We start from the raw sequence: 16,107 nt of genomic DNA on the forward strand, positions 1-16,107 counted from the left end.
CTCTCTCTCTCTCTCTCTCTCTCTCATTCCTCACGGCACCTTTCTTAATGATAGTCTGAGCGCCCTAGAAGGCTTCTTACAGATGCAGCATTAAACATTAAGAAATGAAGAAAATACTCATGAAAGCCAAGAAGATCTTAAGGATGTCTAGTCTGTGTTTCTACATGCATATTTAAGTTGCTTCTGAGAACTCTGGACCCAGCCATCCTTTGAAGGAGAGCTATTTGTCTTTGTAATGTATGTGCCATTGAGGATTCACAGTGGATTTGCTGTTCACCACTGGAGAAATGGAGTAGCTCCTTTTCTCCCTCCCTCTCTCTTTGATGAATCATTTCTCTGTGACCTTAAGGATGCTGTGGAATGACTATTTTTTAGCATTTGCGGAAACACTTATCATTGTCTCCCATGCCACTGCTGTGACCCCCTCAAGAGCAAATATGTGGCCTCCTGTAATGGCTTTGCCTAGTCTCTTTGCTTATCATAATTCAAGGACACTATTTCTCAAACTCCTGTTGGCAGAGTGGCAATGCTTTTTCAAACAGACAGCCATTACTATCACAACTAATATATAACTTGTGTGTTTGTTTGATTGACAGGTGATGCGATGTGACTGTGTAAATGCCCAGGAGGCTGACCGTGTAGACTCGTCCCTCTTCTCTCCCTCCGGCCCAAGAGAGAAGTGGCTGCGCAGGAGAACACACGTGAAGCTGAGGGTGAGGCCAGGTGTCTCTCTCTACCTCCCTGCCTCTCTCTCCCTCCCTCCCCTTAACCCTGTCTCTCTCCCTTCCCTTCACCCTCTCTCTCTCTGGAAACCCAGGTGAGACTCAAACTATCTCTGACAATCCCCCAGGTGTACTCTCTGACAATCCTCCAGGTGTACTCTCTGACAATCCTCTGGGCTTCTCAGTGATGCCCTGTAATGCCTTATGAGTTTGCTTTGGTCATTTGGGTTCATTCGTTGTGTTATTTTGAAGTGTCTTTGAAGGGTTCTCCACTTGTTATTTTTTTCAAGTGGAAACTGTCTTGTGCAGGCCTGTCAATATGAGTAATTCCATTTAATCCTGTGAAAAGAGTCAAACATGTCAAAAGTGCCACAACAATGTTGAACCACCTACACTCGGCGACATTCATCCTCTTCAGTGTACAAACAGGCACTTCATTCAGCCGCTAGCATCTGCTGAACCAGCCGTGGCACTCAATGGCGGTGCTAAAAAATACCTCCACGGCCACAGCGAAAGCTTTTTGACTCAGTTCTGTGTGTGGGCTGTGAGAGCATCACTGAAAATAAACACAGTTTCACCTTGGGTCTGAGCTCGAGAACACAACACAATTACACTGCCACATTCTTCCACTGTGCGCTGAAGGCAAGGCACTCTAGAAACCTTCAGCTTATATTTGGCACACAGTTTTCTCACTGCTGACCGTGTATCGTCGCCATGTTTCAAAGAATGTGTGTCAATATTCACAGCGTCACCAAGCCTGAAAGCTGCATCAGAGCGTGGTCTGTGATGTTTGTCTTTGTAATGTAGCGATGGCATTCACGGGGAAGAAGCTCCTTATTCTCTCACTTGGCCCCGGCTCTTCTGGATTGGCCGTATCTCACATTCAAAATGTCAGTGAGAAATCACCACGGCGACCGCTTCGAAGGCACTCCGCCTTAACAAGCATCCCCGAGCAGCAGGCGTCTCTCCCTCAGACCAACGTATGTCACAGCGAATTGAAGTGGCGGTCTGCAACGCTCCTCACACCCTGAGCTCGCAGATGGGTTTTGGTGATGGCAGATCTGTCATAAAGAACTGCCCTGTCACCTCTCGTATAGAGTGATGGCTGTGTGGCAAATGGCATGTTTTCTAAAAACCTCCACCGCCTTTGAAAGCGTAGTGTCAACTGGGCCTACCGCGCATTTGTCATTGTGTGCCGTAACTGCCCTGTGGAGCGAAAAGCCACAACACTGTCTGTGTATCACACCCCAATCTGTCTGAGGGCTGGCTGAAATGAATTATTGACCGGCATAATCAATATGCAAATAGCCAAGCGCCCGTAAATGTTTAAAGGCTTCATTAAATGACAAATCTGCTAAATCACGTTCATTAGCTTGTATGGGCTTACAAATTTACAGTGCTGAGCAAGCATGTCAAATCCACAGAATGGCCATGACTGCTAGGATGTGTGCAGGAAACAGACTGCAAATCACCGCTAATGAAAGCCAGGAAGGGTCAACACACAAACTGAATGCACCCTGCTAATGTCACATCATGCCTCATCATGCAGCATATGTCAATCAAATCAAGAACATTGCCTTACATGTATTAAGTAAGTTTCATAGATGCATCACACTGTATAGTGGTGATAATACTCCTTCATTGAATGTAATAATTCAGAGTAAAATAATACAGATATACCCTACACTTTCCTCTCATTCAGTATAATGTACATAACTAGTATTCAGTACACAGTACTAGTAAGTATGGAACTATGGCCTTAATTAGCTTTGATAATCAACAGGGGGAGGCTGATGCAACAGCAGTTTAGCTACTATGATATAAATATAACTTTTAAAGCCTCTTTATGCAAACAGGTTGCCCAGCCTATTAGTGTAACCAGCATGTAGAACAACCTTGAAATGCCTCCGTTCTGGTAGCTTTAATTGTATACATTATAAAACCAAAGCCCCATCTCATCTGCAGTGATTTGGGAATGCATTCTGTGGTGCTCTGGCCTTCTCACTGAAGCAGAAAAAGGACCGTAGGGAAACTGAATGGAAAGGAGGAGGAGGGAGGGAGACAGGACATCCTCTATTGCCTTCCCTTCTCTGTAAAGAGAACACGTTAAGGGAACAAGTAAAGAGAACATGTAAAGGGAACAAGTAAAGAGAACATGTAAAGGGAACAAGTAAAGAGAACACATAAAGGGAACAAGTAAAGAGAACATGTAAAGGGAACAAGTAAAGAGAACACATAAAGGGAACAAGTAAAGAGAACATGTAAAGGGAACAAGTAAAGAGAACACATAAAGGGAACAAGTAAAGAGAACATGTAAAGGGAACAAGTAAAGAGAACATGTAAAGGGAACAAGTAAAGAGAACACATAAAGGGAACAAGTAAAGAGAACATGTAAAGGGAACAAGTAAAGAGAACACATAAAGGGAACAAGTAAAGAGAACATGTAAAGGGAACAAGTAAAGAGAACATGTAAAGGGAACAAGTAAAGAGAACACATAAAGGGAACAAGTAAAGAGAACATGTAAAGGGAACAAGTAAAGAGAACACATAAAGGGAACAAGTAAAGAGAACATGTAAAGGGAACAAGTAAAGAGAACACGTAAAGGGAACACAAAGAGAACACGTAAAGGGAACACAAAGAGAACACATAAAGGGAACACAAAGAGAACACGTAAGGGGAACTGATTCTTCTCTTTTCCTTCTAGCAGAACGTCACAGCCAACCACCGGGTGAATGATGTCATCGCGACCGAAGACGGGCAGCAGACGCTGGTGGGGCGCTTCATGTACGGGCCGCTGGACATGGTCACACTGACCGGAGAGAAGGTGGAGGACATGGCCACACTGACATGAGAGAAGGTGAGTGGGGGACACAGTGGAAGAGGAACTTGGGAGTCCTCCACCAGGTGCAACTGCTCAAGTCTGTCCCCAGGTCCTCCTCCACACGCCCTGCCTCTATTTTTAATTCAATAATCCTCCATCTTCTTCCATCCTGCCCATTATTAGGGGGAGAATGAATTCACATTATAAGAAGCGTGCAGCACAGCCACCTGCCAGGCTGCTCTCTGCTTCCCTCCCCTGTGTGTCCATCTTTACGTCTTCCCTGCTCTCTCTCTATCCTCTCCTATATTTATCTCTCCCCTGTTTTTTTCACTTGGTCTCTCTCACTCTGTTCCCCCCCCCTCTGTGACAGGTGGATGTCTTTCTGATGACCCAGCCGCAGTCAGGCCGCTGGGTGCACTTTGACACAGAGGTGACCAACAGCAGCGGTCGCATCGCCTACACTGTCCCCAAGCGCAAGAGGCTGGCCGTCAGGGTTTACCCCATCAAAATGGTGGTCAAGTGAGTCTCGATATCTAGCCTTTCAACTTCTCCTTCTCTCTCTCTCTCTCTGTCTCTCTCTCTCTCTCTCCTTCTTCTCCTCCTCCTTCAGGAAACCTCCACAGCTTCCCAGTAATGTTAGCCTTATTTTCTGTAACTATGGTGCTGTGATTACAGTTGCCCTTGAGCAGGTGAAGCAAGTGAAGCCATTTTCTTGGAAATCACTCCACTCTGAATTTTCTCTCTTTCTGCTGCCAGGGCTACAGTGGGTGTCGCTAGATCTCCCTCTTTTCCTCTTCACTCTCCCTCTCTCTCTCTCTTTCTCTTTCTCTCTCTCTTCATATCACTGGGCTGTGAAGTAAATTGAATACATTGCAATTTGGAGAGTTGTGAGCCTTGGTCGCAACCCTGCTGGCCTTTTCTCCTTCTTTCGCACTCTTTCCTACAACTACCCTCTCTCTCTGTCTCTCTCCACTTCTAGGGGTGACCAGACGAGTGCAGAGGCCTTTCTCACTGTGTTGCCGCGGGGGATGGAGTGTGTGGTGTTCAGCATTGATGGCTCCTTTGCTGCCAGCGTCTCCATCATGGGCAGCGACCCCAAAGTGCGCCCAGGGGCGGTGGATGTTGTTAGGTAACTTACACCTCAGCTGTCAACTGATATTTATTGTTGTTGTTGTTGTTGTTGTGTGTGTGTGTGTGTGTGTGTGTGTGTGTGTGTGTGTGTGGGTGTGTGTGTAAGTACGTGAGTGTGCATGTTGATGGCTTTTTCAGTGAAGGGAGTAGTTTAACAGAGTAGAATTTTGAAGACATTATATGATACAGTATTTCCTTGCAATGTTTCCCGGGGGACTCACATACAAATGCACCAAATCAGTCATACACGGTGACATGGATCAGACTCGCTGCAGTGGTCAGGGCAGGTTTCTTCCCATTCAGATGCCTCCTTCTGTGAACACATCTCTGGGACTGGCTCCACCATAAGTAGCATGACAGATGATATCAAAAAGCAGCAGTGCTGAACCACAGGAGCCAAACAGGTTTTCCTTCCCTCCCATGGGCAGGCACTGGCAGGACCTGGGCTTCCTGATCATCTACATCACAGGCAGGCCAGACATGCAGAAGCAGCGCGTGGTCTCCTGGCTCTCTCAGCACAACTTCCCCCAGGGCATGATCTTCTTCTCCGAGGGCCTGGTGCACGACCCCCTGCGGCAGAAAGCCCTCTTCCTCCGAAACCTCATGCAGGAGGTGAGCGCCCCCGCGCCGTCTTTTAATGACAAATCTGCACTTGATGAATGTCCTTCTCCCTTTTCTGTCTTTCTCTTTTCTTTTCTTCACAGTTCTTTTCCCTCTTGTTCACAGTTTTCTTGCTTCTTTGCCCCAGTGGACATCATTCAGTGTCTTTCTTCCTTTTACAAATCATTTCAAACATCTGTGCTTGACCATGTTTGTTAATGACTTTGCACCATCTTCTCCTCTGTCTTTGTCTACTCTTCTCTTCTTCTTTTGACTGAAGGCTCTGTGTTCGTTTGCCTGTTTGCTCTTCTTGCTCAGTATTATCCATGATGATGTCAGGCATCAGACTGACAGTAGAATGGTCCTCATTGTCTCTGTCCTTGCAGTGCCACATTAAGATCAACTCGGCCTACGGCTCCATGAAGGACATCTCTGTCTATAACATGCTGGGACTCGTCCCGTCCCAAATTTACATCGTCGGCAGGCCGTCCAAGAAGTACCAGAACCAGTGCCAGGTATGCAGGCAATCCTGTCACGTCACGTCACGTCTCCAGCTTCACCTCAAGCGGTTTCTCTCTGATTCAATGAATATTGATCCTGTTCCGCTAGACTTACTCACTGCTGTGTCTTTTCTTCTCCCTTTCTCCCTCTCCCTCATCACTCCACTGCTCTCACGTCATCATCCTCTCATCCGTGTGATCCTCTCTTCCCTCACCTTTGCGTGTGTGTGTGTTGGGGGGTGGTGTAGTTTCTGAGCGAGGGGTACGCCGTGCACCTCTCCACACTCCAGTTTGGTCACCGGGCGCGGCCCAAGAAGAGCTCGTCGGTGCGTCTGGTGATGTGCAAAGGCTCTCTTCGCTCAGCCAAGCCTGACTTCCTCTCCTTCTATCCCTCTACATCATCACTCCACTGCTCTCACGTCATCATCCGTGTGATCCTCTCTTCCCTCACCTTGGGGGGGATTGGTATGTGTGTTTGTGTGTGTGTGCTGCGCGCGTGTGTGTGTCTGTGTCTATGTCTATGTCTATGTGTGTGTCTGTGTGTGTGTGTGTGTGTGTGTGTGTGTTTGTGTTGGGGGATAGTGTAGTTTCTGAGCGAAGGGTACGCCGTGCACCTCTCCACGCTCCAGTTTGGTCACCGGGCGCGGCCCAAGAAGAGCTCGTCGGTGCGTCTGGTGCTGTGCAAAGGCTCTCTTCGCTCAGCCAAGCCTGACTTCCTGTGCAAACGCCCACACCTGCGCCGCACCATGTCCGTGCAGCAGCCTGACCCGCCCTGCACCATCAACCCCAAACCGGAGCGTGCCCAGAGCCAGCCCGAGTCCGACAAGGACCCAGGCGGTGGTGGAGGAGGAGGTGGGAGCCACGGCGTGTGGGGACGGGGTTCCATACACCGCGGAGACACCACACCCTGAAGGACAGTCCAAGCGAGAGAAAGAGGGAAAGAGAGATGGACAGAGAGGAGGGGAGGTGGAAGAGTGGGATGAGAGGGCATCTCGGTGTACAGGGCCCAGGTGAGTTGCCCAATGAATAATCAATAGCTTTGAGCCCCTGGTGTGGTGCAGCTCAGCCATATGCTGGCATCGTGGTTAGTCCCCCGTGCCTCAGCCCCCGCTGCCTCCAGCCCAGAGACCCACTTTGACCTTGAGGACATCGACAGAATCATGATGTCTAACGGAACAACATGTTCATGTAAATCAGTGGTGAATTTCAAATGTGGATATTTTGAAGAGGCTAGAGTGGGGCCAAATGGTTATTCAATGCATCCTCGTCCCATAGTAGTGTTGACTAATGACTTTAAGCTTCTAGCCATGGGCTTTTGCTGCCATCAGAACGTTTCTGATTTATACAAATAATAATAAGTTAAGACTTCAGGATTGGTCTGGTGTCCCTCCAATGTTATTCTACAGTAAGATAGTCAATGAGATATAAAGATATTTTATATAAGGGCCGATATAATTCACCAGTAGGGCCGTATCAAAGCGTCCAGAGCCCAGGTGCCTCTTTTCCACCCTCCGCAGCGCTGCAGGCCCCTCTGAGCAGCAGGGCTTGGACAGGCCACCAGAGGAGCCAGGCCTGGGCCCTGAGAGGAGGCAGCAGGTCCACAGTGAGGCCCTCAGGTCTGCCTGTCACACACACCTCAAACATCTTGCACTTTATATAAGCATCCTCTAAATACAGTGGCATGCATCCCTGGTCAAAATGTCTGTTACTGTGAATAGCTAATTGAGTAACTCTGCATCGTCCGTACTTAGTAACATTTCCTTTGGCACAGTTTCCAGTTTGTCCAAAATGCATCTGGCATGTTTTGATATTTGCAAACTTCTGACGCTGATTTCTTTGGGTGAGGACACAGGAAAGGTTTTCTTCTGATGATATTTGTACTAAAGATTCTGCTAAATCTTCCTGAAAGTTTTTTGCAGTCCAAGAGCAGTTCTCTCAAAGTTCTCTTGGTCTTCCAGACCTCAACTTGACCTACACAATTCCTGCCATTACTTTGCATTACACATTGATGAAACATTTTTATTATAGCCTAACTATTCATTCTATTAACTATTCTCAGTAACAGACATTTTGACCAGGGGTGTCCAAACTTGTGTAGGCCACCGTATACAAGAAATATATAGGCTTTTGGTGGTCTGAGCTGCTTTTTCTTTTGACAAGAGAAAATGGACAAGGCATGTCATAATGGCAAACAGTGGACAGAAAGAATGTGAACAGTGTGATCATACTTATTGATGTTGTCATAGCAACTGTGTGTTTTACATGCGGGGAAGCCTAACAGTGAAACCATCAAAGCCATGAGTAGTGATGGTGTTTGTGTAAGCCAAGCAGTCATGGCGAGACAGGCCACTAACATATTGGTCATGCTCTGTTAGCTCAGTCTTCCCCCACTGTTCCATTTTGGGCTGTGAGTTGGCTGAGATTGGCCAAACAAATGAGTTGAGATACCACACTGGAAGCTGGTTGTTTACAATGGATTTCTCTACCCCTCTGCCTCATAGTAATTAACTCATTTAAATCCACCTGACAAACTGCATTTCCAGAGAGCCACAGGCACCACTTTGATTTGAATTCAAACTTAATCTCTCCAAAGTGAGACATTAGTGCCCGTCAAACTTTTATTTGTACCCGATACAAGTGCATTCAAAAACAGTGCAGGCCCTGTAAATCAAGCTGCATAATGAGGTTTGAATGAAATTATGCGCCGAACATTTTCCCTCCAAATAATCAAATAAATCTGCTTGATTGTGTTTCAACCTCAGTTAAGCCACTTAACGACCTCCTTCCACCGCTGTGCAGTTTTTCATTGGGTTCTGTCTCAGCTTTGATGTTCTTTTGACACAGGCAAGCGTGGCTCGTCAGGATCTCGTCGGAGCAGCTGAAGGAGCTGGACCGTCTCCGCTGTGAAGAAGATGAACGTGTCCAGAGACTTAGGTGAGCCACCCACAGCGACTCCACTCAGCTCCTGTGTGTTTTGTTGCATTGGCAGGCTTAAGCATGTGCTCTTAAACTAAATAAAGAAGAAGAATAAAAGACTTTCTGTGGTAATGGTAGTGATTACCTGGCTACATCCAGTGGTGGAGGAAGTACTGAAGTTTAGTACTTAAGTAAAAGTACAAGTACCCAGGAATTTAAAAGAAAAAGTACTACATCAACAATCCTACTTAAGTAAAAAGTTCTTACTTTTAAATTTACTTTAAAAGTAAAAGTAAAAGAACTCACGCAATGGGTTGTCTCTCAATGTCTAGGCTGTGCCATTTTGATAAAGAAATAACTACTGGTAATAAATGCCTCTACAGATGTCACTACTAGTAATAATTATAAGCAACAACATTTGTTAATTGTTGGTGTACTTATTGGGCCTACTGTCTGTAATACTGTTCACACTCTATCTTACAATTCTGCGGACGACAAGTTATCTACAAGGGATTATTTGCAACGTTAATTCCATTAAGCCAAACAAATAAAGACACAATGTTATATCTTTTAATCTTTTATTTTATTGTAAACGTGTAAAAAATGGAAATATGAAACATGAAAAACAAATGGAGTTGTTAAACTGGTCAATTCAGAGTTTTATGCTCTATTGATTGCAAAAAAAGGAAAAAACATATTGAGTAACCCAAGACTAAGCATTAAGTTTGCATGCCAGGCAATAACCAGTCAATAAAAAAGGCAAATGTTCACGTTAGCTTGACATTGCTAAACTACCAGCTTTATCTTACCACTACGTTAAATAAATAATCAAGGTACAATCGTGTTATTTTGATGCTATTGCTGTATGTCAACATGTATTTTGCTAGATAACAGTATAGAATCATGTCAGTAACCGCATACGATATGCAAAAGTCATAGACACTAACTTAGCATAGCAAGAACTCCGCATAACTTGACCTGTTTCTCCAAATTTAAAGGCACATTTTTGAAGGCTAGCAACTTCTTTTTTGAGGTAGACATGAAACGCACTCAAACCTCAACGAGTCATTCTTGGGGCCTCTGAACTTGAACATGTCTGTTAAAAAAGGCCAAGGGTGGCTCATATCAGAGGGCTCAGTAGAGGCTACCTCTGGATCCATGTTGAATGATTAGACCATTTGTCAGGCTGTCTGTTGAATGTTTAGGCAAATGGCAAGTCTACCACTTGCGCTGCTGTCAGATCGAACTCTGCTATCATTGGAGCTGATAGAGACACCTGATTGGTTTAAACCTCCAACAGCAACGCTTCCATGTTTTTTGTGCAGGCAACATTTTGGCGAAACTGTGTTCATAAAATGTAACGAGTAAAAACATATATTGTAGAAATGTAGCAAAGTAAAAGTATAGATAATAGCTCCAAAATGTAACAGAGTAAAAGTAACTAAAGTATGCACTATTATTTTTACTTGAGTAAAGAACAGATACGTACAAATGTACTTAAGTACAGTAACGAAGTAGAAATACTTCATTACATTCCACCACTGGCTACATCCAGCGCTCAAGGTCTCTTTCCCCCATGTGTGCCATCACACCTTGGGAGAGGGGGCCAGTGGCTTAGTCTCACACACCAGCTTTCAAACCTTGAGAACATGAACAGGGACTTCCCAGATTTCCATGAGAACCCAAAAGAGGCCTTTTTGAGTGCACCACTTCAGGCTCTGAACCATACCTCTCACTGGCCTCTGGGAACGCTGTGGTCGCACCCCATCCTTTCATGTTTGGCCAGAGCAGGATTGATGAATAGCTTGCTGTAACGGTGCGGCTGCCCGTCACCACTACGGAGATGGAATCCTGGGCTAAAACCAACACACTGGACAGCGCGGGTACAAGCACACGTTTATTTGCACACAGACAATACCAGCATATTTCACCGCGATCACAACCGCCTCGGTAAAGACACACACTGAACATAGCGAGACCGAAAGGCCTTCCCTTCAACCCGTGGCATGCGGTGTACAGTGGCGGAGTTCTTGCCATGCGTTGGCAGGTTGACGTCTAGATGCAGCACAGAGGACCGACCCGATGTAAAGTCGGGAAGAACCTTTGAACTGTGGGCGAATGGAACGTCAGACTTGGGAGGGGTGTGTAGTGTGTGTGTGTGATTATTTATTTAGAGGGCTTTGTATGAATATACTTTTATTGTCTTTGGGTAAACCCGGCTGTTTAAATCTATGGAACTGTAATTTGTGATAATTAGTCCGATTACAGATATGTATATTAATTGATGTGTGCAGTGGTTCAGGCCGGTTATATAAAATGCCGGCGCAGAACAGGTGTCGAGAGAGAGAAATCTTAAGGGAACAACTTCCCACCCCTTAGACGAATAGAAGTTAATTTAAGCAATAAGCCCCAAGAGGCCGTGCTTTGCGCTGATTTTAGAACAGGTAAGGGAGTTGTTAGGCGCGACGCGAAGGAAGATTGAGAGATAACCTGTACATTAGTGGAGCTGAATTGTTTAGGGCTGTTCATTGTTTAGATTGGAGCGCGACACATTTTGCTAAATTACTCGGGATGATTGAGAGTTGACATGCATATGTGGAGCTGAATTGTTTAGGGATTATTTATTGTGCAAGAGTTATAGTTTGGAGTTTTTGTTCCTTTTATTTTTCTCCATTCTTGCCAGTTTGGTCCCCTGACTCTGAAAGACAACGCTGGGGAATGACCGAGGGTGTCAGCCAGGCAGCAACTGTCTTGGGTTGTGTAGCAGATCTGTTCCAGTCAACTACCTCTTGTTAGCTGGTGAAGTTGTCCTCCAACTGCCTGATAGACTTCACTAGATTAGACCTTTGGGGTTTTGAAATGGGGTTTTGCTCTTGAGTTGCAAGCACTGTTTGCTAAATGGGTTCCTTCTTGCCGGTTCTCTTTGGAGCAGAAAGACCAGGATGCTGTGCGGAGACGCTTTGCTTGTATTACCTACTCAGACCCACTCTACTGGGATAGGCCAGAGGCGGAATCAGGTGAGTCCAGCAGCTGCAGCTGTCTAAATGAAATCATCAGCATAAACCTTAGATTCTTTAACTTAAATCATTACTTATTCAGAATGGGACTACCAGGGCATTATCTTTCAGCTTGTTCTTGTTCTGGGAACGTTCAAGGTTAATTTCTGAGGAATAAATGCAAGCAGAGTTGATGAATTGGCCTTGATTTGAGTTTGTTTGAAATCGTCAGTTATAGAGCCCTCAGGCCCAGCAGGTGATGAGTGGTGGCAGGGCTCAAGATTGTTACTCTGTGTTACATTTTGATTCTTTATTCCTGCATGTCATTTGATGTTACATTCTGGTTTTAATGAAAACTGACATTATACCAAGGCCCAGAGGGGACTCGCTCACAATTGAGTCTTTGGTCAGAAAATAGAATGGATCCCTGTGTGTAGAGCAGCATTGTAAATAGCCTCTTATGTATCAGTAGTTGTTCATTTGGCTATAAAAGCTCTGGGAAGGAAGGAAGGCCTCTCTGCCCATAGGTGTGTGTATGTAGATGTGCTGTGTAAAGCCAGAACATAAAAACAAACAGAGAAGCCTCAGCTAGCAATGACTAGAATTATCTTGTTAAAAAACACACTTTGGCCCAGTACAGTACTCACAACACAGTGTAGCATTTTGGTGTTGATTATCCACTGAAAGGTTGCTTTATGATTCTGTTAAAGCCGGTATCTTCTTGCCAAAAATAGCCATGTAGTTCAGAGGTTATGGTGGTGGTGGTGATGATGATGATGTGCGAAATGTCCATCTTTGCCAGGATCCTTCCCAGTCTTCTGCCCCTATTCACCACCATACCACCTCACCCCTATACTGTCCATATGCCATGGCCAGTCACACAAAGGATGATGTATGTGATGAACCAGCCCTGGCAGATAGCCTTGAAGCTGGAGGTCTGTCTCCCATGGCATGTCTCAGATGGCACCAAGTGTCCAGGCTCGTTTGTCTTCCATGGCATGTCTCAGATGGCACCTCTCAGAAGGGCCTGATTTACTAACATTGCGACCGCAGCTTAATCTGCGGTCGCACATTAACGCACAGTGTTTTTGCGCATTTTCCGTGGTATTTATCAAACCAGATTCGCGCTGGGCAATCTGTGTTTACTCCCCTATAGGGCCTGATTTACTAACACTGCGACCGCAGCTTAATCTGCGGTCGCACATTAACTCACAGTGTTTTTGCGCATTTCCTGTGGTTTATTTAGGAAGAGAAAATGAAGGTTCAGCGAAGAGGAGATATATATATTGGTTCACGTTCGCGCAATCACTGAACCTGATTCAATGTGTGCGCTGTTATATTGTTGTTCTGCCCGCCATCACCTACAGCGAGATGTTTAAAAGAACACGATTATAAAGAATATGCTATTGGTGGCATTAATGCATAAACTGTCTATTATAACAATATAGATGTGTACATGGCGAGATTAATAATTTCTACAAGGGACATGGGTTCACTACAATATATATGGACGTGGGTGCAATCAATGGTTCCAATTACGTTCGGAAAGTTTGCGATTTCAAAAAAAGTCCTGTTTGATGTCTCTAATTTCAGCTATGGCAGTGGGGAAATGTATTGACCAGTGCGCCGTACAGGCACGGCGCCATGGGTGGGCCTGGGTGGGCCTGGGCCCGCCCATTTCTGGCCAGGCCCACCCGAATCTTTCAAAGAAGGAAAAAAAATATATTATACAATGTATTATATTTTGTATTATATTTTCCAAGTCTACGATCAAAGAAATTGTAAGCATGTACGAATTGTGTGGATATAATTTGTATTAAAAAAAGTGATGCTTATGACGGTTGCGACGTGGACCAAGTCTTGTCATTAGCGTCAGTTGAATGTTTGGCCGCGTTCTACCTCAGAGCAGCAGTCGAGCTTTCGGAAGTTGGTATTTCTCCTGTGAGCAGATTTAGTTCGGTTCGGTGTATTTTGATTCCAGTGCCAAACAAGTAGGCCCTATGGCTACTTTATTGCGATACTTTTAAACGCTCAAACCACAAAATGAGCCAAAAGTCAGTGAAGTCACTGTCACAACCCAGGGTCCATCCGGATCATCAGGACCAGCTGCTGCTAGCAATGTTAAAATGTGAATAAGTCTTTTAGCCTTCTTGTCTAAATTTTTGTTGTATTTGGAATATTCTGAATGAAAAAGAAAACCAATTCATTTCAACAAACGGTATCTGTGTCATCTTTGATTTTCTGGATAATAATTATCAACTAGAAAATGCATTTCCTGAAGGAAATACCAGTGCATGAAATGCAAAGGTTAAGAAAGGAAGAAGAAAAGAAAGAAGAGTGAAAGAAGGAAAGAAGAAAGGAAAGAAGAGTGTAAGAAGGAAAGAAGAGTGAAGAAAGGAAAGAAAAGTGGAAGAAGGAAAGAAGAGTGGATGAAGGAAAAAAGAAAGGCAAGAAGAGTGGAAGAAGCAAAGACAAAAGGAAAGAAGAGTGAAGAAAGGAGAGAAGAGTGGAAGAGGGAAAGAAGAAAGGAAAGAAGAGTGAAAGAAGGAAAGAAGAAAAGAAAGAAGAGTGAAGAAAGGAAATAAGAGTGGAAGAAGGAAAGAAGAAAAGAAAGAAGAGTGAAATAATGAAAGAAGAAAGGAAAGAAGAGTGAAGGAAGGAAAGAAGAGTGGAAGAAGGAAATAAGGAAAGAAAGAAGAGTGAAAGAAGGAAAGAAGAAAGGAAAGAAGAGTGTAAGAAGGAAAGAATAGTGAAGAAAGGAAAGAAAAGTGGAAGAAGGAAAGAAGAGTGGATGAAGGAAAAAAGAAAGGCAAGAAGAGTGGAAGAAGGAAAGAAAAATGGAAGAAGAAAATAAGAAAGGAAAGAAGAGTGGAAGAAGGAAAGAAGAGTGAACCAGAGTGGCTCTGGATGAAGAGATAAAGAGAGTGAAAATATTGAAAAAAGGAGATAAAAATGGAGTGAAGAAGAGAGATTGAGTGTGAGAGAAAGTTGACAGAGAGAAAGATGGAGAGATGGAGAGAAAAAAAAATAGAGAATGGATGGTGTCTTAATGTTCCTAGTTACAGTTAAATTGAGAGGGACAGAGAGAGAAGAGGTTCTTTGGATTTGGCACAGGTGTCAGTGAAGCATACTAAGGCAGAAGGCAGTAACTTCTATGTTAAAGCTCAGTGGTATGATAACAATGGAATAATGACCCTATTAATTAATCTGTAGTAATACTATTTCATTTATCACAATTACCAATACAATGATTATCACACACACACACACACACACACCATTGAATTATCACATTAAGCACATAAAACAATGAACTTGAATTGTCACATGAAACACATAAAACATCTATGTCAGTCCATTGGGGTGTGTGTGTGTGTGTGTGTGTGTGTGTGAGAGAGAGAGAGAGAGAGAGAGAACGATAGAGAATGAGGCCCATTTTCCCCCTCCACATGCCCCCGCTCGCCAAGCGAAGTTACCCGATTTAGATGCACCTTTTTCGGACTAGCCACAGGCACTGGGTGGGGGAATAGCCCGATAGCTTAGCATATCTGCCATGCAATTCTAATGGTAATGCTACCTAGCTTGGTATGCTAACTGTCGGTAGCCTATACATCGTGAAATCAACCAAAATACTGATGTCACTGGCTTTAATTTGATAATGGCATGTTAGTAGTACATTTGATATCAGTACATTTGTTTAATTACTGCTGATATTTTACAAATACGTCAAAAACTCATTTTTGACCAAACTTGAAGTTACGGTCTTTTGCCTTAGCACGGCAGAGTAAAGCACAGGTGCAAGCCAGTTTAAAGACCCTATTATGATGTCATAATGGCCCAATGTAAGTCAATGGGAGAAATTTATATTCGTTTTTCTTTAATATCTTAAAAAGTATCAAGTTTAGAAAAGTGAAAAATACATAGCATAAGTGTCGTTTACAAGACCTACGCGACAAAGTTTGAATGAAGTTTCTACGTTAAGTGGTTCGGGCTGAATTAATCGCAGAAAAAGGTAACAAGAATAAGAAGAAGAAGAAGAAGCCTAGGAATAACAATACAGGGCATTTCATGCACTGTAATAATTATCAACTTGCTCTTATTGCTTATTGTGAGAAGCTGCAACATTTATGTCCCGTAAGGCACCTCGTAGAATTAGCCTGGGGTACGTTACGTTACCAAGTTCCAGTTTACTCCCGTGAGATCTGTACTGTAAACCAACAGTTGTGTTTTCAGTACGTGTGTAGTAGTGGGATTTGATATGATGATATTGATTTGTCACACCTCCTTATAGTTTAAATAATATAATTAGCATATACATGCATGTTGTATGTGACACATTTTGGATGTGGGTAGGCTAATGTCTGAAGAAACGGAAGAAAACAGATGTGAAGTAGCAGTGAAATGTTAGCACATCATCCAC

General features: G+C 44.1%; 1 protein-coding gene across 1 annotated transcript in view; it reads left to right on the forward strand.

Moving 5' to 3' along the window:
• The window catches only part of LOC308370419 (membrane-associated phosphatidylinositol transfer protein 3-like), a gene marked incomplete at its 5' end in the record, with an annotated part of 96,847 nt that extends 88,156 nt beyond the window's left edge, over nt 1–8,691 (forward strand). The window contains 8 exons of the mRNA XM_080845071.1: nt 597–713; nt 3,431–3,547; nt 3,915–4,063; nt 4,524–4,673; nt 5,104–5,287; nt 5,662–5,790; nt 6,363–6,785; nt 8,620–8,691. Coding sequence (XP_080701197.1) covers nt 597–713; nt 3,431–3,547; nt 3,915–4,063; nt 4,524–4,673; nt 5,104–5,287; nt 5,662–5,790; nt 6,363–6,686 — 1,170 coding nt within the window. The 3' untranslated portion in view covers nt 6,687–6,785; nt 8,620–8,691. The remainder of the gene's footprint in view (nt 1–596; nt 714–3,430; nt 3,548–3,914; nt 4,064–4,523; nt 4,674–5,103; nt 5,288–5,661; nt 5,791–6,362; nt 6,786–8,619) is intronic.
• Between the last annotated feature and the right edge of the window lie 7,416 nt (nt 8,692–16,107).

This window comes from Sprattus sprattus (assembly GCF_963457725.1).
Source record: "Sprattus sprattus genome assembly, chromosome: 9".
NCBI classification, from domain to species: Eukaryota; Metazoa; Chordata; class Actinopteri; order Clupeiformes; family Clupeidae; genus Sprattus; species Sprattus sprattus.